At 40.7% G+C, this 24,827-nt stretch overlaps 1 protein-coding gene across 1 annotated transcript in view; it reads left to right on the top strand.

Annotated features, from left to right (window-relative positions):
- CACNA2D3 (calcium voltage-gated channel auxiliary subunit alpha2delta 3) overlaps positions 1-24,827 on the top strand; it is a gene marked incomplete at both ends in the record, with an annotated part of 803,480 nt that overhangs the window by 376,615 nt on the left and 402,038 nt on the right. The window contains one exon of the mRNA XM_079712407.1: positions 10,978-11,052. Within this exon, the coding sequence (XP_079568533.1) occupies positions 10,978-11,052 (75 nt within the window). The remainder of the gene's footprint in view (positions 1-10,977; positions 11,053-24,827) is intronic.

The following is a 24,827-nucleotide window of genomic DNA, read 5'->3' as shown; positions in this document are numbered from 1 at the left end:
TTGGCCACATACAGTGCCGCATCTTGGGATGAACCACTTGAGTCTGCCTCAGCCTGCAGCTGTGATGCAGGTGCAGTCACATCGCTCCCAGGGTCCCTGCCAGGATAACCCAAGCTGGTACACAGGAGGCCAGTGTTAGGGTATGAAAGGAGGGCTGCTATTTGAAGAATGAGTGGCATGGACATGCTCCAAGAATGCTGTTCCTGTGTCTGCATGGCTTCTCCGGGCCCCTGAGCAGAGTGTGTCATCATGGAACCCTATTTCTGGGCAGCCTTCTGCATGGGCATAACATCCACTTTTTTTTTTTTTTTTTTTTATAACATCCACTTTTATTCACTGGGCAGAGGGCATGGGTATTGAAGTGACACTGGGCTTGCAGAGGGGATTGCTTGATTAGTGTCCTACCAGCTTCTGATGAGACTTGGAGCAAAAAGGCACAACAGCAGGGCACCATGATTTAATAGCTTCAGATTTTAAAAAGCCCTAAAGAAGAAAAGGAAGAGAATAATAAATTCCATGGGAACAGAGGTTGGTCTTGTTTATTCACTGAACTATCCCCAGTGCTTAGGACAGTACCTGGCAAATAGTAATTTAAATCCTTGTTGAATGAGTTATACCAGCAGCTGCTTTCCATGGAGCATCACTGCCAAGTGTCCCAGTGTAGATGATCTCATTGGATCTTCACCCGAGCTCTGTACCACATAGCCTGGAGACAGAGGCACCAGGAGGTAGCAGCTACTGCCTTTAGGTCACACACTCAGAAAAAGTGGCACAGTGAGGACTCAGAAACTGTCCAGGTTCCCCTTGTCCTGTTTCCTGAGCAGAAGTGAAGAAAATGTAGTTGAACCACTCAGCCATATTACTGTGAAACTGTATGGCCTCAGGCGTAGCTTTTTTTTTTTTTTTACAACTTTATTGGAGTATAATTGCTTCACAATGGTGTGTTAGTTTCTGCTTTATAACAAAGTGAATCAGCTATACATATACATCTGTTCCCATATCCCTTCCCTCTTGCGTCTCCCTCCCTCCCACCCTCTGTATCCCACCCCTCCAGGCAGTCACAAAGCACCCATCTGATCTCCCTGTGCTATGCAGCTGCTTCCCACTAGCTATCTACCTTACGTTTGGTAGTGTATATATATCCATGCCTCTCTCTCGCTTTTTCCATAGCTCTTTGAAGGAGATTTTTCAGACAGAACTTTGGGTTTCCAAATCAAGAAAAGTTACTTTAGTTACCGGGTTCATTGTGAATATGCGAACGTGGGCTGATCCCGACACATCCTGAAGCATTTACAGATAAGAAGCAGCTAATTTGGGACTATCTTTCTTTTTAATCTTTAATTACTCATTACAGAAGTATCAGAAATTTGCATAATAAGAAGAGCTAGCTAACTACATTGTGAATCCTTTATCAGTCAGGATTTATTGTTCTGTTAACAAAACCAATCAATGGAAATAATCTCTGTAAATTCATTAAGATATACAAACAGTGTCAACTCAATAATGAAGAGAGGGTGATTAAGATAATTAAAAGTAGACATGCCAGTTATTATAGAACAGTTAAGGAAAAAAAATGTCTTTTTTACCCCAAATTGGCCCCTTATATAAAGAAACCCATTAGAGAGCCCATTAACCCTCACTGTACATCTGTTTGTTAGTTTTCAACATAAATGATCAGCTTCAAGACTATTTACATAATTATTTTGACAACTAGAAAGATACTCTGAACTTTTTCATTTGAAGCCTCTATAGTAAAATCATGAACTCTATTCCCTTAATGGGATCGAACGTGTTTGAATTTATATTAAAAGCCTGAGGTCATAAAAGGAACCACTAATTAGCAGTAACTCTAATGTACTGATTGCTTTTAATATAGGCAACATATGTAAAAATTTTAAACAACTCAGAAATGTTCCCATTCCCTTTCCATTTGGCACATATTCTTCCAAATTTTTCTGTATATATGTGAACACATATTTTTCCCACAAAAATAGAATCCTGTTTTACAGAATATTCAGCAACTGGCTTCTATACTTGTATTGTATCAAGTGTACTGAAGAACAGAGCATTCCATCCTCTATAGTTGGCATTAATTTTTTAACCAGTCCCCCTTTGCTGGACACTATGCTGTTACTAATCTCTTTTCTACTCAAGAGTGCTACAGTGAATGGACTCATACATATATTTTTGCCGGATTGGGTGTGCTTCTGTTGAATAAACTCTAGAAGTGAAATTGTTGCACCAAAGGAGGGTCTGCACAGAGTTAGGTATTATCAGAATGTCCACTAAGCAGGGTATAATATTTGCATACTTAGAAACTGTATTAGTCAGCTCCATCTGCCATAACTAAATACCACAGACTGGGTGGCTTAAGCAACAGAAATTTATTTTATCCCAGTTCTAGAGGCTGGAAAGTCCAAAGTCAAGGTCTGGCAGGACTTGGTTTTTGGTGAGAATTCTCTTCCTTGCTTGCACATAGCCACATTCTTGCTGTCTGCTCACGTGGCCTTTTCTCCCTGTGCTTACGCAGAAAGAAAGAGAAAGAGAGCAAGCTCTCTCATGTCTCCTCTTATTAGGGTTCAATCCCATCACGAGAGCCCTACCTTCATGACCTCATCTAACTGTAAGTACCTCCCAAAGGCCCCATCTCCAAATACCACCACACTGGGGGTTAAGGGCTTCAACATATGAATTAAGGGGGGGACACAAACATTCAATCCATAACAACAATATTTTGAGGGTCCTAAATAGTAGATTTGTAATTGACAAGTCTTCATTTGCATTCCCTTGAATTGTCTCTTCCAACCCTAAGTGTGTTTCACCAGTTTTGCCTTGCCAAATTGTGGTGGTGGTTTTTTCCTCCATCTCCTTTTCCTATTTCCACAGTGGCAAAATTGCTCTAGTAATATGATGTACATTTTACCTCCATCTGTCTAAAATGGTCACTTGCCCCCATCTAGAGGGAGACCCCACTGCAGGCTCTTGTAAGTGCAGGGGGCTGGGATATTTGAAACTCCATTCAGAATGCCCTGCAAATCTGTTTGAATGCATTGTTCTAGTTGGCTGGATTCCATTTACAGGAGAGGACATTATCATTTCACCCTTCATTACACTGTCAGTTTTCTCTTGCTTGCTGGGTAGATGTTTGAGGAGACATTTCAGTGTTTTAGAGAGAAAGTAAAAAATACAATCTTTATTTTTAATGCTGGAAGCTCTTGTACATTGTAGGTTTTTTGTTTGTACAAATCTAATTCATCATTGCCATTTGATTTTCAGTGCCATAATGGGGAAGGGAGGAAATGAATTTAAATGGTGGAAAAGACTTTCCTTGCCCATTCTAGCCATTTTTCCATGTTTATATTAACTTCATTGCTAAGTGCATCTTATAGAGTATTCTGAAAAGTGTCCAATCCAGATCTTTCCAGAGAATAAACATGAAAAGATAATGTTAAAACTTGTTTTAGTTTTCCTGAGGAGGATATTGCAAAATCAATCTAAGACCAATGAACTAAATGATTGAATTATGAAAGAATAGTTGAAATATGAGAGTGATTTTGTGCAGTTGAAGTTAAAATTTAAGATCAGACCACTGGTGCATGAAGAGAGATGTCTCTGACAAGAGAAAAGCCATATTTTTCTGATTCACTTTGAAGTCTAACTCCAAGCCATGCATTAAATTAACAATATTATCATAAAAATGAGGGTGCTAATTCTGTTCCATGCTGAAGTTAGAAAAATGATTTTACAGAAGCCTAAGCCATGCATTAAATGAACACAGTATTAACTGGGCTGATATTATTAAATCAATTTAAATGCCTCCTGTAGCCCGTGTTTGTGCAGAGTTGAATAGAGAAGAGCATCATTTGTTAGTTCAACCCAGAACTTTCTGGTGCCCTGGTTTTAATTTGCAGAATTTTCTTTAGAACCGTTTCTCCAGTGCTTTGCCTGCTGTGGATTTGCTTTTTAAAGTAATCGATTCCGTATTAAAAGTATGAGGATGGTATTTTCTTTCGGTGCTCATTTTTTCTGTACTGCTAATTACGTCCAGTTGTGTTTCAAATTACACAAGAAGCTTTTGTAATGCAAAAGATCCCTGGGATGCCTTGTGTTGGTGAAAATATTGTGGATTCATCTGCTTCATTACATAAACTCTACACATTTTCATTCTAAAGGTTATTTAATCAAAAGTGCACCAATAAAACCATAAAAATATTTAATGGAGTTCCAGCAATTCTACATCAGATTCTTGCATTGTATGAGCATGCCAGTATTTTAATTCTATATATATATGTGTGTATATGCATATATATATATATATATATTTTTTTTTTTTTTGTGGAACTTAGGCTTCTCTAAAACGTTTATTACCTGTTTTTCAAAGAAGCTGGAGATTCTTATCATATTAGTTTATTTATTTTTTTGTCTTTGTGTCAATATTTTTTTTCTTCTCTTGGCTTTGTTTCTAATCTTTTCCATCAGTGATCTTCAGTTTTGCCTTTCATTTCTTTGTTCTGGTTATTTATTTATTCAACAAATACTGTTTAGTGCTAAGAGTTAAGTACTGAGGCTGCTTTTGCAGATAAGGAAGACAGGTTGTCTTCCTGCATGGACTTTGAGGTTTTGTGTGTAAGTGTGTGCTTTGGATGTGGATGCAACCAGGAAGCAGGTGCTCACAGTTGTATGGACAGAGCAGTCTCAGAGAGGGTTGGGTCGGGGCGGGGAGGCTGAGAGAGCACAAAGCTGGAACATGCAGCCAACGGGGGGCTCAGTGATGGCTGCTTGGAAGAAGCAATGACGAAGTGAACACAATAACAATTGAGGAGGAAAGTGCTATTTTCAGGTTGTAGTAAGTTCTCTCCCACCCTCAGGAAGTACAGGCCTGGCTGGCTTGACCGAAAGGAGTTCAGTGACTGGACATAGTGGAGTGGGGATGAATGTGGGAGGCAGAGAGAGTGGGTAGGTGGGGGTGATAGGGAAAAGAATGGTACTGGATTGAGAGGGGCGGTCCAGATCAAGCAAGTCTGGTCAGCCACATAGAGGAACTGGTACATCCCCTGAAGGCAGCGGAAGACATGGAAGGAGACTCTGCTGCAGGGTGACGTGTCCACATGTTCCCTAAAGTCTCTCCCTTCTTCATGAGGTCTTTTCTCATTATCGTTAAAGGCAACTGTTGATCTTCTTTTGTTAGGCCTGAAAGCTGCATTGTTTTCATTAATCATGTCCAGCTTCCAACGTTAAGCAGGGTTCAGAATCCCCAGTATCATCCAGAGCCCAGTCAGCTGTCCTTTGCTCTCCAGTCTCTGGGCTGAGATTTACATGAACCAACATGTGACACTGTTCTACACCCAATGCCGAAGCTTGCATGAATCTTGGTGGATGAGCCCAGCCCATTTGTTCTTTGTTTTTAGATTCTTCTCCCAAAAGTTCTGGCCGTTCATTGAATGAATCTTGGCTTTCCTCTTTTAGATCATCATTAAAATTCCCATTGAGGATTTTGCTGTGTCTTTAAAATGCGAGATGTTGGGAGTACTTCCAGAGATTGGGCAAAAGGAAAGAAAAGGCAGATGGTGATGTATTCCTTGCTGTCGGAGCCTAGAGTTTGGTGGTTGGCCTGAATAGCATGGGTTTCTCTTGAGGCTTTTTTTTTTTTTTTTTTTTGGATGGACCATGGCAACATCACAAATAAGCACTTTTTTTTATCATGCAAAGGAAAAGCAAACATTATTGAGCACATTCTTTTACTAATAAAAGTAAGAAAAAGTGGTCCATGATCACTCCACAGTGATGATCACATGCAAATTTAGCCAGTGTTTGATATCCCTGACACATGGTAGGTGCTTAGTTAATATTCAGGGAGCAAACGAACAAAGGGTTTCATGGCAGATACCTTCCCAGCTGGTATTTGGCAGTAGGCTGGCAGCTCTGTCTTAGCTCCCTGTCTGCCAAAGACCCAGGTTATTGGGAGGGTTCAGAGTGTGGCCTGGGGTGGGGCAGTGTACAGCCACACAATGTGGTGGTTTCTGTCTCAGGTATTTAGAGAGTCACATGTGCCTACTGAAACAGCCCTTCTCTCCAACGAATGCAGAGTCTGTGCTCTCTGCAGAGGTCGGGGGTACGTGAGCCCTGTTCCCAAGAGTAAGTCATGGCCATTGCCCCAACACCCCTTCCTACTTAGCAAGTACCAGCTGTCAGTCTTTCTGTGTAGCACACAGCACACTCAAATAAATATTTTCTTTCTTTCTTGTGCTCGTACACCCAGACACTTTCTTACATGCGGCTTCTCTGTTGACTCTTTATTGAACCATCTCATTTCATCCTCACGGTGAGTTTGTTAGGAAGATGCAGTTACAATCCCCATCCCCCCGATACGAACACTGACACCCAAAGAGTGGAAATGCTTTGGCCAAGGTCACACAGCTAGTGTGTCCGAGCCCAGATTTGAGCCCACCGTGTTTGCCGCAGTTGCTTTAGCTCTACTGCTCTACACTTGTGTGAATCAGTGGAGAAGAGCCAACCAGCCAGGAGAAAGGGAGAAGGAAACTGACAGTGACTGAGGCCCTGAGTCTATGTGGTAGATTTTAAGTTCTTTAAAGGGTGAAAGTCCTTTGCCCATCTCCTCACCACATGTTTAGTGGGCTGGCTAGACTTGGTAGTGGGAGGGAGCAAAAGCAAATGGCAGAAGAACATTGCATTTGGCTAATGATGATGTGCATTGCATCCTTTTCTATTAGACCATTGATATCTGATTGTTTAAGTAGGGCTGAAGGAGAGCTGAAGGAGGCCATTGTATCTTAGGACTGGAGGTGACCAGATCTTCAGTTGTAAACTGACTTGGCCATCTCACATTGTTTCACAAAGTGGAAATCTAGGGGCCATCCATTAAAATGCAGAAGTGGAAAGGTTTCCAAAAGGAGAACTGCTGGGAGCCTGGGAGCAGTTCTACATGCAGGGCACCCTTGGTGTCCCCCTCTAGAGGAGTGCTGGGTAGCGTGGTGAGCATACACAGCCCATGGGCCTCTTCGGCACAGCTGCTTGGTGTGCACCATTCCCTCACACAGACGGCTGAGCCCCGTTCCCTTTGGTGATACAGTCCAGATTGCTCAGCATAGTTTTGTCCTGATGCAGTCAAGGGAAATTAGTTAACTGCAAGCTTGGATGATGCCACTAACAAGCTGGCGGGGGTTCAGAAGAGCAGATTCCTCCACTGTGGCCAGGGCTTGCACAGTGACGGCGAGCATGGTTTTGATTACTGCACATGTTCCTCCCTGATGAGGGCAAGAACTTCTTGGTCTTCTTTACTTGTAAGCCCCTCTCTGGTCCCCCACATATACAGGCCTTTACATAACAAAGCAGTTTCAGGTATTTTGCCTCATTGGATCCTCACAGGGGCCCGTGGAGGGTAAACAGAAGATGAATTAGTACATTATGCATAAGATCTGGGATCACAGAGGTTTAGTGACTTCCCCAAGGCCACACACTGAGTGTATGGCAGAGGCAGGACTTGGACCCAAGTGTCCTGACTCCTACCTCAGAGTATAGAACCCCAGGAATCAACATAGTGAATGTGTATCAGGTAGAATGTAGATAAAGTTTTAAAATTTACCTGGAAAATGGAGTTGGAAAGTTTTGGGCTGCAAGTTACAGAACAATTGAATAAAAGTTGCTTCAGTCTATAGGTGTTTCATAATCTCATGGAAGAAGCCTCAAGGAGGGCAGCTGCAGTTTGGTACAGTGGTTCAACAGTGTCAGCAAGGACCCACATTGGCTCTATCTTCCTGCTCTGTCTTCCTTGAGCCTCCATTCTTAACCTTGTCAACCTTTGCAACCTCATGGTTGCAAAATGGCTGCTGTAGCTCCACAATAGCATCTCAAGAGGGAAGGAAGGCAGTGGATGTAGAAGAGTTTTCCTTTAATGGCAAGAAAAAAAAATTTCATTGAAACTGCCCAGAAAACTACCCCTTATGTTTCATTGGCTGGGAGTGGATTACTTGACCACCCCCAGCTGCAAGACATGCTGTGAAAGCCTGTATCCAACAGAGGGGGGCCAAATAGCTGTGATTGCCTAAGACTGATTATGCTTCAAGAATGAAAGGAATGGGCTTCCCTGGTGGTGCAGTGGTTGAGAGTCCGCCTGCCGATGCAGGGGACACGGGTTCGTGCCCCGGTCTGGGAAGATCCCACATGCCGCAGAGCGGCTGGGCCCGTGAGCCATGGCTGCTGGGCCTGCGCGTCCGGAGCCTGTGCTCCGCAACGGGAGAGGCCACGGCAGTGAGAAGCCCACGTAATGCAAAAAAAAAAAAAAAAAAAAAAAAAGAATGAAAGGAATTAAGCTTTAGGAATGGGCGTATTATCACCCTGAACCAAATCAGTCAGTGAGGGAGGTGGAGGAGAGGAAAAATGGCTGGGTTTTTTTTTGTTTTTTTTTCCCCAGCAACTTCCAGTGTCAGTTTTATATGCACTGAGAGTTTTGTTTATTTTATTTTGGCCACACTGTGAGGCTTGCAGGCTCTTAGTTCCCCAACCAGGGTTTGAACCCGGGCCCTCAGCAGTGAAAATGTGGCATCCTAACCACTGGACTGCCAGGGAATTCCCTGGACTGAGAATTTTGGAGAAGCATTTCTTCAGGTTAGACTGTGCAGTTGCTTCCTGGATCCTAAGATGACATTCCATTTGTCAACAGCTGACTTCAGAATTGCATAAATCTGTTATTTCCTCCATGCCTCATCTCAGCTCTAAGTCCACTGAGCTATAATTTTTCTGATGGTTTTATGTGACTAAAAACAAAGATTAAAGAGGGAGCAAAAGTCAGATTGATCGGAAACATAGGCTTAGGGGCCAGAGAGGAGAAATTGGGGGCTCTGAGGTCCTGGGGTCAGTGGTTGGAAGGTCAAACTGCTTGGGTTTGAATCTGGACTCCACCCTATGTACTCCTCAGTGACTTTGGGCAAGTTGATCATCCTTACTCGGCCTCTGTTTTCCCATCTGTAAAGGGGGAGTGATTGGAAGTACTTACTACCTGAGGTTGAGGTATCCTGTGAATGAAGTCTGTCTAGCCTGTGTCTAGATAAAGGAAATGCTCACTAACAGTTAGTTGCAAATATTAGTGTTATCACTACCCATACTTGCTATTAAGCATCTTGGTAGGTGAAACCTGATACATCTTAGTCACTGTTGCAGCAGCTGCCAGTCTGGTCCTCTGCAGTCTGTCCCTGCAGTGTGTCCAGAGTAGTTGTCCCAAGCTGATCTCTTTATTTCACCCACTCCCCTGCCCACAGCCTATGGTTCTCACTGCCTGTAGGCTTAAAGCCCAAACTTCTTAGCCAGACTTTGCTCACAGGCTGGCCCTGTGAGAGATGGTTTTGGTCCCTTCCCTCTGGAGCTCTAGGCTGGGCCTTTGGTCCCTAAAGTGGAAATGCCATGATACTCTCATTGAACAAATTGCTCCCCAGTACGTACTCTGGGTCCAGCCCTGTGCTTGTCACAGGGAATACACTGAGGAACCAGACATAGACCCTACTGATGTGGTCCCACATTGTGATGAAGGATCCAGGCACCAGGCAATTAAAATTTTGGAATAGATAGGAGTGGAGCCTCTCTTGCCACAAAGGCAGATTCCCAGAGGAGGCAGGAGTGAGGTGGCCCGGAGGATGAACAGGCGTCAGCTGGAGATACCAAAGGAGGGCTTCAGGCAGAAGGCCCAGTTGTGGAAGGCCTGAAGGAAAAGATGGGTCATCTCAGAGGACAGAAAGGGAATTAGGGCTGGCTGGTGCCGAGTTTATGAGGAGGGCTAATGAGTGAAGATGCTAGAGAGGTCAACAGGGCCGAGTGGCCAGAGCCCTGGCAAGCCCTGGGAAGGTTCCTCTGCAGAGCAGTGGGAAGCTCTGAATGACATTGACAAGAGGGGGCATGATTAGATTTGTGTTTGGGAGTGTCCCAATCTAGCTACAGTGCAGAGAACCATGCTTGATGAGAGAAATTAAAATAAGACCACTCAAAATTTCTCTTCCTAGCTGTGAGCTTTGGACAAAAACATGCTTTCATAATCTGGGTATTCTGGAATCAAAAATGATGGGAAAGGTCTTCCCTGGTGGCGCAGTGGTTGAGAGTCCGCCTGCCAATGCAGGGGACATGGGTTCGTGCCCCGGTCCAGGAAGATCCCACGTGCTGCGGAGCGGCTGGGCCCGTGAACCATGGCCGCTGAGCCTGCGCGTCCGGAGCCTGTGCTCTTCAACGAGAGAGGCCACAACAGTGAGAGACCCACGTATCACACACACACACACACAAATGATGGGAAGGCTGGCATTGGCCTGTGTGGACAGTGGTGTCACTGGGCATGTGCAGTGCTCTGACCAACACCTGCAAAGGCTCTTATAGGGGAACTTCCAGGCCTCTCCTTTCCAACATTCTGTACTCACTCATATGTGACCCACACATGGGTTCCTTAGCTCTATGAAACCAAAGGCAGAGCTGGAGCCTTATCCGCCCAAGTTTGGAGTGCTCTTTATTTAGTTTGCCTCACCATGCGGCTTGTGGGATCTTAGTTCCCTGAGCTGGGATCGAACCTGTGCTCCCTGCAGTGGAAGCAGAGTTCTAACCACTGGACCACCAGGAAATTCTGTGGAATGCTCTTTAGATCTCAGCTGGACCATGCACTGTTAGCCATGCCCCGGGAGCCCCTCTGTTTGGAGTTACCCCTGAAGGATTATCAGTTAACTGTGTACACCCTGAACACTGCCATCTGCCAATATGTGCTCTACAAGTTTCCCCCTCAAACAAGAAATGAATAAAGTATGTCTTTGCACTTAAGCACAATTTTTTCATAGGGGCACCGATTGAGAAAGTCACCTTATGTAAATGAATTGAGCCTGTGATCGTGCTGCTTTTTTGTTTGTGTGTGTGTGTGTGTATCCTTAAATTATTGTGTACCCTTCAAAGGCTTAATTAAGTGTTTCCTCTTGGCTGTTTTTACCTTTGCAGTATAACGAGGAGCTTCACTACGTGGAACCTTGCCTGAATGGAACGTTGGTGCAAGCTGACAGGACAAACAAGGAGGTAGGGCCTGCCGCTGGGCGGGTGCATCAGGGGTCATGGCACACCCATCTCCCTCACAGTGATCAATTACAGTAATTCTGTCCTAGTATTTAGAAACTCACGAAATGTACTGCCCTTTCATTTAGGGCCTTGGAACCCCAGTGTGTAGAACATTTATGAAGAGGCTCAAATAAAATCATGAAAGTAAAATACTTATATTGAGTTCAGATGCTCGCTAGTTCTGAAACAATCACATTGATTTTCTTTTTCTTTTGCTCTAAGCACATCCTGTTTTGTGCTTTTCACCCATATTGACACCATTGAAAGAATATGGCTCTTGCTGAAATTTCAAAGAAAATTGAACCCACTTGTTATATCTCTTCTTGCACTTAATAAAATTAATTAAATAACTGTTGGGGTAGATATTGGGGTAACTTGACTCCTGGATTAGAAGGTAAGCTTTACAAGGATAGGGACAATGTCACTCTCTGCTGTATCCTTAATGCTCTGAGCATTGCCTGCTTCATAAATATATTGCCTAGAACAAAAGAAAGATATGTTAATGGAGGAACTTAGGAAATGGGATACAAGTTTCCTTTCCAGTTGGAGCATTCTTGGAAAATTTTCACAGTGGATTTCTATAAAATTCTGTTTTCCTTTGGCCACCCTTAAATCTGTCAGTACAACCATCACAGCCACCACCAATCAGCCTACAGGGCCTAATGACAATTTAGGTTGAAAGTGTAGCTGTGGCTGCAACAATGTCACACGTCCTGGGACTCACAGCTATCATTACTCACATTGTTTTGTTGTACCTGCCATGTGGGTACAATAAAATAATGCTCCTCCCCTGGAGAGCAGATCCCCATGAGGTGACTGAGGACAATGGCCAAGGTAGCTCTCTGTGATGTACTATGCATGTGCTGGGAAGAACCTCTGGCCCAAGTGGGCAGGGAATCCCATTGGTGCTATCCTAGATGCAGGTGGTAGAAGTTTGGGCACCTCTGAGGGAGTGAACAATAGAGGATTGGGAGAAATGCACTAGAGCTGGAACACAGAGTGAGAAGGACAAATTATACCAGAGTTAATATCCAAACTTCAATCTGAGGGGGAAGCACCACTATAATCATCTTTGCTTTTAGGAGAGAGAAACAAGTACGTTATAGTTCAAAGAACAAGTGTATCCAGGGAATGTTTGTTCATGGTAATTTTTTCGGCCAAGGTAGGAAAAAAATAACAAACTTACAGCCAGATTTCTCTAGGGACTTTCTCTTTGTTTGGCCATTGCCTGGCTCTAGAGTTCACCCCCTTCCCAATTTTGTAGCATTGGAATATCTCCCAGAGCCTTAAATAGGTGTCCAGTGATGGTGCTTACAACATTAAATAGAAAAGATGCCTAAAATGCTTCCTTCAGGTGGCTTCCCCAATGAACAAGGGCAGTGTGATATTTGGAGATATGAAGCCTAATGAATGAAAACATTGTTAGAGAAAGCGAGCTAAGAATTTATTTAAAATCTCCTTTGAACTTATGAATGTTGAAGATTGAAGTCGTTTTTATTAAAACCAATCCAGACTTTTTATTCTGCCAGTATGGAGTAGCCATAGTTTAATCAGATCCCTCCCCTTACAACTGAAAAGTCCTGGACGTAACCCCACAAACGAGTATAGGAAGACCTGCAAGGTAGAAAGAAGGGGAACTGCCTAGACTTAAAGACATGGAGGTGAGTTCCCTGGGTTTTTTATTAATTCTCATAGAATCAATGTCTGTTCTATAATAGAATCTGTTCCCAAATAGAGCACTCCAGAAGCTTCCCACCTGGGCCAACAACAGGCATAGACAAAAACAAACAAACAGAAAAACAAACTTCCAAGAAAAGCCTGTTTCCTTTAGTCAAAGGACCAGGAAAAGAATGGCCTAACAATAAAATCCTTTTGTGACAGTACCTTTCCTATTCCAGCCAAACACCAATGGAGCAACCAATAGACCAGCTGTCCACAGTTTCAGCAGGGCTAAACAGGAAGTTGATCTTCCACCCCACCCACAACCACTTGGCCCTTGTGCCACACCTCAACAGAGAGATTGACTACCAAGAAAACCGATTAAATAGGACCCAGAGTCTCACTGTATACAATCCAAAATGCCCAGAATGCAATTAAAAATTCCTTGTCATCCCAAGAACAAGAAAAGTCACAACATAAATGAAAAAGACAATCAACAGATGCCAATATTGACAGGAATCAGATGTTGAAATTAAAATTAAATTTAAAAAAATAATTTTTTAAAAATTAAATTTTTCAAAAGCAATTAGGAATTCTCTTTTTCATTTATTTTTCAAATAAATTAAAAAATATAAAATCTCGGTAAAGAAATAGAAGTTATAAAAAGAGCCAAGTGGAAATTATAGAACTGAAAAATTCAGTCACCAAAATAAGAAGCTCACTGGATCAGCTCAATTGTAGAGTGGAGATGACAGCAGATAGAATTAGTAAACTTCAGGACAGATCAATAGAAATTATCCAGCCTGAGCAACAGAGAGAAAATAGATTGGAACAAAATGAATAGAGTCTCAGGGACATGTGGGACAGCAAAAGGGCTACTAGCATTCATGTCATAAAAGTCTCAGGAGATGAGACAGTGGGACTGGATAGATATTTGAGGATATATTGGCTGAAAACCTCCCCAAATTAGTGAAAGGCATAAACATGCATGTTCAAGAGACTGAGTAAATTCCAAATAGGATAAATCCAAGTAAATCCATGGGAAGACATTATAATTAAATATAATTACACAAGGAAAAAAAAGTGATATCCACCACAGAGAAATGACACATTATTTAAAATACCAATTTGAATAACAGCAGATGTCTCATATGAAACAATGGAGACCAGAAGGAAGTGGTGTAGCATTTTTCAAGTACTGAAAGAAATGAACTGTCAACCTAGGATTCTATATTCAGTGAAAATACTCTTCATGAATGAAGGAGAAATAAAGACATGCTCAGAAGGAAAACTATGAGAATTTGTTGCCAGCAAACCTACCCTTAAAGAATGGTTAGAGAATTTCTCCAAACAGAAGGGAAATAACAGAAAAAGGCTTGAAACTTCAGAAAGGAAAGAATATAGGGACTTCCCTGGTGGTCCAGCAGTTAAGACTCCACCCTCCCAGGGCCAGGGGCCCGCGTTCTATCCCTGGTCAGGAAACTAGATACAGCGCGTGCATGCCACAACTAAGAGCCTGCACATGGCAACGAATATCCCATGTGCTGCAACTAAGACCCGGTGGAGCCAAATAAGTTAAAAAAAAAAAAAGGAAAGAATATAGAAATGGTTAAATATAGAAGTAAGTATGATATAGTATCTTAATTCTCAGGAGATTTTAAAAAAATTTTATTGAAGTATAGCTGATTTACAACGTTGTGTTAATTTCTGCTGTACAGCAAAGCGACTCATTTATACATATCAATGTATTCTTTTTCATATTCTTTTTCTTTTTCATACTCTTTTCCACTATGGTTTATCACAGGATATTAAATTATAGTTCCTTGAGCTATACAGTAGGACCTTGCTGTTTATCCATCCTATGTATCATAGTTTGCATCTACTAATCCCAAATTCCCCATCCTTCCCTCTCCCATACCTCCCCGCTTTGGTAACCACAAGTGTGTTCTCTATGTCTGTGAGCCTGTTTTTGTTTCATAGATAAGTTCATTTGTGTCGTATTTTAGATTTCACATAAAAGTGGTATCATATACTATTTGTCTTTCTCCTTCTGACTTACTTCACTTATTATGATAATCTCTAGGTCCATCCATGTTGCTGCAAATACCATTATTTCATTCTTTTTAATGGCTGAGTAATATTCCAGTGTGTGTGTGTGTACCACATATATACCACATCTTTTTTTTTGAATTTTATTTTATGCTATTTTTTTATACAGCAGGTTCTTATTAGTTATCTATTTTACACATATTAGTGTATATTTGTCAATCCCAATCTCCCAGTTCATCCCACCACCACCACCCCCTGCTTTCCCCGCTTTGTATCCATATGTTTGTTCTCTACATCTGTGTCTCTATTTCTGCCTTGCAAACCAGTTCATTTGTACCATTTTTCTAGATTCCACATATATGTGTTAATATACAATATTTGTTCTTCTCTTTCTGACTTACTTCACTCTGTATGACAGACTCTAGGTCTATCCACGTCTCTGCAAGTGACCCAGTTTCATTCCTTTTTATGGTTGAGTAATAGTCCATTGTATATATGTACTACATCTTCTTTATCCATTTGTCTGTCGATGGGCATTTAGATTGCTTCCATGACCTGGCTATTGTAAATAGTGCTACAATGAACATTGGGGTGCATGTGTCTTTTTGAATTATGGTTCTCTCTGGGTATATGCCCAGTAATGGGATTGCTGGGTCATATGGTAATTCTATTTTTAGTTTTTTTAAGGAACCTCCATACTGTTCTCCATAGTGGCTGTATCAGTTTACATTCCCACCGACAGTGCAAGAGGCATACCACATCTTCTTTATACATTCATCTGTCAATGGACATTTAGGTTGTTTCCATGTCTTGGCTATTGTAAATAGTGCTGCTATGAACATAGGGGTGCATGTATCTTTTCAAATTATAGTTTTGTCTGGGTATATGTCCAGGAGTGGGACTGCTGGGTCATATGGCAACTCTATTTTTAGTTTTTTGAGGAACCTCCATACTATTTTACATAGTGGCTGCACCAGTTTACATTCCCACCAGCAGTGTAAGAGGGTTCCCTTGTCTCCACACCTCAGGAGATTCTTAAATCATATTTGATAGTTGAAACAAAAATTATAGCATCATCTGATGGTGCCCAATGTTTGTTGAGGAAATTCTTAAGACAATTATATTTGAAAGTGTGGAAGGTAAAGGGACCTAATTAGCAGTAAGATTTCTACATTTCACTGTAAGTGATAAATGCTAATACCAGTAGACTGTGATAAATTACATTTATATTATAGTACCTAGAGCAACCATTAAGAAAACAATAAAAAGAGGAATACTTAAAAAGTAACTCACAGAAATGTAAGAAAAGAGAAATAGAAATGAGAAACAGAGGAAATGAACAGGAAAAAGAGATAAAGTGGCAGACTTAATCCCTAACATATCACTAATTATCTTAAACATAAGTGGTCTAGGCACACCAATTGAAAGATAGAGATTGGCCAAGTAGATTTTTAAAAAATGACCCAACCATATGCTTACTACAAGAAATTTGCTTCTAATACAATGACATAGGTATGTTGAAAGTAAAAGGATGGGAAAAGATATACTATGCAAACATTAAAGTCATCTTCATGAGGTAAAGTCATCTTCAGAGCAAAGAAAGATACTAGAGGCAAAGAGGGACAGTACATAATGATAAAAGGGTCAATCCACCAGGAAGAAATAACAATTCTAAATATGTTTGGACCAAACTACAGATCTTCAAAACACATGAAGCAAGAATTAAAAGAGTTGAGAGTAGAAATAGAAGAACTTACAGTTATAGTTGGGGACTTGTACACTTCACAGTCATGAATTGCTAGACTATTAAACTGAAAATCAGCAGGGATATGGAGGAACTGAACAACACCATCAACCAATAAGATACAGATACCATTCATAGAAGGCTTTACCCAACAACAGCAGAATATACATTCTTTTCAAGTACCCGTGGAACATTACCCAAGGTAAAATAGATCCTGGGTCATAATACAAACCTCAACAACTTTGAAAGAGTTAAAATGATAGAGTATTTTTTATAATTATAATGGAATCAAATTAGAAATTGTTAACATAAAGACATCAGAAGAATCTCTAAACATTTTGAAATTAAACAATATACTACTAAGTAATTCATGGGTCAAATAGGAAGTCTTAGAGGAAATTTTAAAAATATAAAAGTGAATGAAAATGAAAAGACAGTGTATCAAAATATGTGGGACAAAGCTATTACAGCATCCAGAGGGAAATTTATAGCACTGAATTCTTATATTAAAGAGGAAAGCCTCAAATTAATAATCTAACTTCCTACCAAAAGAAACTAGAAAAATGAGAGCAAAATAAACCCAAAGCAAACAGAAGGAAATAATAAAGAGCAGAAATTAATTACAAGCATACCTCATTTTATTTTGCTTCAGTTTATTGCACTTTACAATAATATTGCATTTTTCACAAACTGAAGGTTTGTAGCAACCCTGCATCAAGAAAATCTATTGCCACCATTTCCTCAACAGCATGTGCTCACTTCATGCCTCTGTATCACATTTTGGTAATTCTCACAATATTTCACACTTTTCCATTATTACTATATTTGTTATGGTGATCTGTGATCAGTCATCTTTGATGTTACTATTGTAATTGCTTTGGGATGCTACAACCTGGGCCCATGTAAGATGGCGAACTTAATCAATAAATGTTTTGTGATTTAATGCAATTCCTGTCAATTACAGCAAAGTTTTTATAGACATAGAGAAGAGTATTCTAAAGTTTACATAGAAAGGCACAGGGCCTAGAATATTAAACAATCTTGAAAAAGAAGGAAGTAGGAGGAATCAATTTACCCAATGTTAAGGCCTATTACATAGTTACAGTAATTAAAACAGTGTGGTATTGATGGAGGAGTAGACGTATAGATCAATGGAATAGAAGAAAGAACACGGAAATATACCCACACAAATATGCTCAACTGATTTTTTATGAGTGCAAAGACAATTCAATGGAGGACGATATCCTTTTCTACAAATAGTGCCAAAGCAATTGAACATCCATAAGGAAGAGGAAACAAAGAAATAAACAAAAATTTAACCTTGGCTGAAACACTGAAACTTAAACAAAATTTAACTCAAATGGATCAAAAACTTAAATGTAAAATGTACAGCTGTGACACCCTTTGAAAAAAAATAAGAGAAAATCTTCAGAAAATCTAGGGCTAGACAAAGAGTTCTTAGGCTTGACACCAAAAGCTCAATCCATAAAAGGAAAATTCGATAAAATGGATCTTATTGAAATTAGAAAAAAACCCTTTTCTATGTGAAAGACCCTGCTGAAAGGATGAAAAAATGTGTGGTTTGCAAATATCTTCTCCCAAGATATAGTTTGGAACTAGCAATCTATATGAATATACTAACTATATGTAAACTACGTATAGATAGAGTACAAGTATATAAAGAATACATAAATAATGCCAACTCAAGAGTCCAAGCATAATTAGAAAATGGGCAAAAGACATGAAGAAACATTTTGTTGAAGAGGATATACAGGTGACAAGTGAGTTCATGAAAAGATATTCAACATCATTAACTAGGGAAATTGAAACCCCAATGAGATATCACTACACACCTATTGGAATGGCTAGAATAAAATAAATGAATAAATAATAAAAAAACACCAAATGCTGGCTAGGATGTGGAAAAACTGGATCACTCATACCATACACTGCTGAAAGGAACATAAAATGATACAACCACTTTGGGAAACATTTGGCTGTTTCTTATAAAACTAAACATGCAATTACGATGTGACCTAGCAATTGCACTCTTGGGCATTTATCTCAGATAGATGAAAACTTGTGTTCACACAAAAACCTGTTAGCAGCTTTATTTGTAGAAGCTAAAAACTGGAAACAACCCAGATATCCTTCAGTAGGTGAATAGTTAACAAGCTATGATATATCCATACCATGAAATACTACTTAGCAATTAAAAAAAAGAGAACTATTCGTACCCACAATAACTTGGACAAATCTTTGAATATTTGGGGAATTATCCTGAGTGGAAAAAGCCAATCCCAAAATAATATATACTGCATGATTCCATTCTTATAACATTCTTGAAATGACAAAATTATGGAAGTGGAGAACAAATTAGCGGTTGCCAGGGGTTTGGGTTGGGAGTGGGGAGAGGTCAGTGGTTATAAAAGGGCAGCATGAGGGAACCTTGTTGTGATGGGATTGTTATGTATCTTGACTTTATCATTGTCAATACTTTGATTGTGATATTATATCACTATATACTATATAGATAGTGTATATATATATGTATCACTATATCCTGTAGTTTTGCATCATGTCAGTGGAAGAATACTAGGTAAAAGGTATAAGGCATTTCTCTGTGTTATTCCTGACAATTGCATGTGGATCTATACTTACCTCAAAATGAAGAGTTTAATTAGAAATATTATGAAGCATACAAGTTGATCTTAAAAAGGGGCTTTATCAAATTAGTGCAAGCAGTTGAACAATGTGTGTTAGGTTGCTTTAGTTGTCTTAAAAAAAGGTGCTGATTGTAGCTCAGTTTCTAATGGCAAGGGATTTCAGTGTTCTTACCTCAAATCTCAGAAGACAAAGCATTTATTTTTCATTGGAATCTTGGGATATTTTAAGCAAAGATGAACTCTTTTGGCTAATTTCAACCAATTTCTATTTCTATCATCAAATAGATGTTAGGCCACATACATTAAGGACTCGCATCGTGGATGTGACACAGACTAGTAAATTCATAAAAAGCAAAATGATAATTTACATCACCTCACCTAACTGCAAAGTCCTGGGGTGGAGAAGTCTGCACCCAAGGCCTTGAACGTGGTGTCAGGAGTCATCCCCACTCCCTCCAGTGCCTCCCCTATGTGACTTCTTATGGACTCTGATTCTGCAAGGTCAGGTGCACATTCTGGATCCATAATTGCATCTCCAGTGGCTGGAGCAGCCCAGCCAGCAGCCTGGTCCCAGTGTCTACAGCTGTGGCAAGGAGGCAGGCCTGTGTTGGACAGACCTGCTTGGTTTTCCAGAAGGAAAAGACTGGGCAACTAGGTCAGTACCTATGAGGTTGATGCTCAGTAGAAGCATGAATGAATGAATGAATGAATAGATAAGCCACCTGGGAGAGGATTCTGGTTGAAAAAAATTGTTTTTTCATTTCAGTAGAAGACCCACAAAACAATGAAAACAAAAGCATGAAATGCATTACATTTTAATATAATCAGGATAACCTGAACTCGATTGTGAGTGAAATTATCTGATTCCAGGGTTGATATTCCTCACTACTCTGTCTAGTTCAGTCCAAATCCCTTGAATGGCAGCTTTGAAGCCATTTTCTCATGTTCTTTGTGAAATAGGAATGGGGATTATGACCTTCTGTATAAACCTGTGTACAACGGGCAGTGTGCATGCACGTTGATGCCAGCCTTCCATCCTGTGAGTTAAATAATTCTGACTAAAATGTGCCAAATCCTTTGGGATGTTTCATTCTTCACTCAAAATATCCATATATATCCTGACAAGTTCTCATGACAGCCAAATATCATGTCTTACTTACCTTTTCATCTTATGACGATTTCCCTGGTGGCCACTGTAATGCTACTTGCAGTTAATGAAAGGGTATGAAAGGGCTTCTAGAAGGTGACATCTGGGATTATTATGTCGTGTACATTCAGTCCAATGACAGTTAACTCTGGTTTCCCAATATTTAGGTGACCTCCTGAAAAATCAAAACTGGATAATTTTAATTAAAACAGTTTGATAAAATTCATCTTAAAAATTTGAAAGAAGAGTGAGAGAATCTTGATGTCTTGAAATAAAAGAAAATGTTAGGGCAAAAACACTGGCCTTGGACAAACTAAATAGTCCTGTTTCACAGATTTCCTGTGATTTTGCTTGACATGGCCCATGACACATCATCCCTGAACAAGTGATCTTGAGATTCTATTAAGTTTTTGTTTTTGTCTTTCAAAGTATTGTTTACTGTCTAGAGAGAATTTTGCTTTGCTGCTTTGTGTACCAAATAACGGAAATATTCTTTCTTTAAAGAAAGAGAAACCATGACAAATTGGTTGAGCCTGGAGTTTAAATATAGAATTCAAATGAGTAAACTCTTGTCCTAATCTAGTTCAGACCTCCTGAACCGTTCATCAGACCTTAAAATGAACCTCCTGTGGTCTCTCTTGGGGGAGGGAGGAAGATTAGTGATATGGTTTTTCTCTGGTTTTATAATGAAGATGTTCTGAAATCCACTGAATTTCATGGCTCTGTTCAAGATTCATTTTTATTTGCTGCAAAATCAACCAATCTTAGAAACCCATGTCACTCTCATCTTCCTCCACAGTTTTGATCTTTTCCCACGGGATCAGGAGACACTGAACTTCCGTGAATTAACAAAAATACACATCAGAGTTGCTGGATTTTCCCCAGTATTGTTTCTTCCAGCCTGAACTTTGTCAAAAGAGTCATCCTGGATTCTAAAACTTCCCACTTCCCATGGCTTTATGGGCATCCAGTGTACAGATGGGTATACATTGTACAGATTTGCTAGTGTTATGGGAGTGAGGAGTATATTATGAACTGTAAGCAGAAAGTAGCCCTCTGCACATTGGTGAATGTTGCCTGCCCAAACACCAAGGGAGACAAAATTGAAGAGAGAACAAACACTAACCCATTTTTATTCAATTCAAAATTAATAAAACATAGTAAGAATTGCATTGCTTTAAAAAATGTCACAGTACATTTAACAATACAGAGAAAAATTTGGAATAACTTAAATGTAAATAAATTTTTCTAGATCCAAAATAACAGAGTGAGCTCTAAACAAGAATAAGGTGGGTTTACGTATATTACCACAAAAGAGTGACAATGGTCTATAGTTAGGTGAACTAAAAGCATGACGTTGTACATCAGATTTCTAGAACTTATCTTGGAATATTGAATTATTGGGCCCCTCCTTATTAAGGCTTCCATCATATGCCTCCTGTTTGCCTATCCATTCTCCTCTTTTGCTATTATGACATTTCCCCCCACCCCTGCCCTCCATCATCTTTCTCTCTCTCCCTCCTTCCTTCCCTCTTTCTTTCCTATTCCAGCCATATTAAAATTCCTATAGCCTAGAGGTCATCGTGCACCCTCTTGAAACCTTACATGTGTTCTGTTTTCCCTGTTTGGAACATACAACTTTTTTCCTTCCTATTCTCCCACATCTCTTTTGCCCAATTAACTTTTTCATCCTCTGATCTCAGATACAATAACAGTGCCCTCTGTTGTTTCCCCATGATTCCATGTGGCGATCTGGTTTCTCTCTGCCCTTCCCACTAGCCAGGGTCTCCTGGATCTGGTTTCTCTCTGCCATTCCCACTAGCCAGGGTCTCCTGCATGATTTTGTATTCACCCCTGTTTCTACTGCATCCAGCATAGGGCCGGGCTGTGCATAAAGAGCACTGAATGGAGGAAAGAAAGAGCATGTCGGATCAAGTCAGTCTCCTGATCAGAGCCCTCCCAAGTTCTCCTATTCCACCTAGAATGAAACCTAACCTTCTTTTCAGTGAGTGCAATGCCTGCCGACCACTCTACGCTCTTTCTTCATCCACTCTGGGCGTGGAGTTCGTTTCTTTGTCATCCCGCTCTACGCCATGCCCACTCCCACCTCCTGAGGGCCTCAGCACCAACTCCTCCTCCTGAAAGAAGTAGAAGCTTTCCTTTTTGGTCAGATCTCAGCCCAGAGGTCACCTTCCCTGACCCCTGCTCCATGCTACCCTGCTTTGACTCATGTGAACCCTTGTGACAGATGTTCCTTTCTTTTTATTTACTTGTTCATTTGTCTGTCTCTCACCCACAACCTGAAAGATCTCTCTGTGGACACTCATACTCTGTGTTTTATCACTGCTGCCTCTCTTAGAAGGAGACCTTGCCCATCAAAAGTGCTCAGATATTACTGACTAAATAGGTGAATGAATGGAGAAAGGAATATTCATTTTCTCGTCCTGCTATAGTTTAACATGAAATCTTAGGTCTTGAGAGTAAAAGAAAAAGCTAGAGGTAGGCAAACTGACAGTTGAAAAATGGGAGCTGATAGTCTGATTTTGGGTGGGGGGAAAGACCAAAACCGGTTTAGATAAAATAGCTGGGAGTACATAAACAACATCAAGGATTTTGATAAAAGTTACAGCAATATATCTATATCTACCAGAGTTACTGTTCAGCGTGACAATTTTGAGTTATTGGGGTGAATTTAATTTCAGATCAATAGTCTGTATTTTGGAGAGAGAAGAGTAATATTAGAGGTGGAAATGCCTAATGGTTGAGAACCAAATTAACATGGCTGTGAGTTTGGCCAAGGTGACCAGCTGTGGAGCAGTGTGTGTGTCACCTCACCTCTGTAAGCTGCCTTTTCCTTCCCATCCACAGGTGAGCATCCACTGTCCCCTTCCTTCCTGTACTGTCACATAGGACTCTGGGAAAGTTTGACGGGAGAATGGCATTAGGGCGTTTTGCAGGGCCAGCATCTTAACAAATTTGAGTAATTGATTATTCACTTAAGTAATAATAATAATTAATGATTTCTTAAGAAGTTTTTCTGCCCCAAATGTTAACATGTAGAAAGATAGAGTATATGAAGGCTAAACTGCAGTTCTCAGAACAAGCCACTTCCCAGAACATCTCTCCTAGAGAGACCAGCCCTTCTGCATGAAGTTCTCATGTGCATATATATACCACCAAGCTATCCACCTTTTGACATTTTTAATGGAAACACTCAAACCATTAAGCTAGAATGTGCTGTCCATGATTTCACAAATATTTAGTTAACAATCATGGGAATTGTACCTTGCAATGTGGCACAGAAACAGTTCAGCACTTGGATGCACACATGTCCTGGGCCATCAGTAAATATAACAATCTTTGAGTAAAATGTGACTGACCCAGAGCATCTGGGCTACCCTAGAGACCACTTCAGGCACTTATAAAAACAGTACTGTCCGTGACTATAGTCTAGGTTTTTGGCCAGCATCTAATGTCCAAGAAACCCCTGTCTTACACTAAAACCCAAGTTATTTTTTATGGCAGGTGTCACTGATGGGAAGACAGAAAAGAAAGTAGAAATGGCAAGAGGTCCTGCAGCACATTGTAAAATCCTGCCTTGTTGAGTGGCAGGTGCAGCCACCTTAGCTATTCTGCTGTAACCTTCTAGAACACTGTGAATGTCAGGGTAATGGGAACCCAGTCATGCCTCCCTCACACCTCGGTTGCGACTCCTTACTTTCCAAAGCCTTGTCGTCTCTCTCCTTTCATTGAATCATCACTAACTCTGGGAGAGGAAGTCACACCCTGCAATCTCATATTTTATATTGGATGAAATGAATCTAGGGCGACTTGATCAAAATAAAAAACTATTAGCAGCCTTATTAAATTGCTATTTTTGTAGGTTAAAAAATGGTCTGATAGTTCAGCATTTCTCTTAGGTGTTATGGCCAGTCCCTGTTAATTGGGAGGCGACCTCAGGTGTAACACATTAGCCTGTATGCTCCCAATAGGTTGTACAGCTGATTCAATTAATCACTATTAAATGTATAAATTAACTGTACAGGAGCCTAAAAGCAAATAAAGTAACTAATTAATAAGAAAAAACCAAAAGCAACCTGGTCACCAGAACAATGGACTTTCATATGCAGATGGCCGCAGCAGTGTGGGAAAGCAGCCCTTAGGTCTGCCCTCTAACTTCAATTATTTCTGAGGGATTAAACCTGTTACTTTTGCCAAACATGGTTAAGATGAGCTATGAGAAACCCCCTGAAGGTTTTAATGCCGCGTGACTTCACTCTGTGCTCATTCCTTAGGTCTGGGCCTGGATGCCAGACCATCCTAGGATTAATTAGCACACTGGCCACAGGGGCAGAGCCTGGGGACAGTAGGGAGCTGCCAGGGTCTCTGCCTCAGCTGCATCACTGAGCCTGGGGAGGATCACCCAGATGCCAGGCCCAGACCCTCTGCTCTGCCTGCCAAGGCCCTGGTG

Source organism: Hyperoodon ampullatus, assembly GCF_949752795.1.
Source record: "Hyperoodon ampullatus genome assembly, chromosome: 10".
In the NCBI taxonomy this organism is placed as follows: Eukaryota; Metazoa; Chordata; class Mammalia; order Artiodactyla; family Ziphiidae; genus Hyperoodon; species Hyperoodon ampullatus.
The sequence above is the reverse complement of the archived record's forward strand: the minus strand, read 5'-3'. Positions and strand labels throughout refer to the sequence as shown.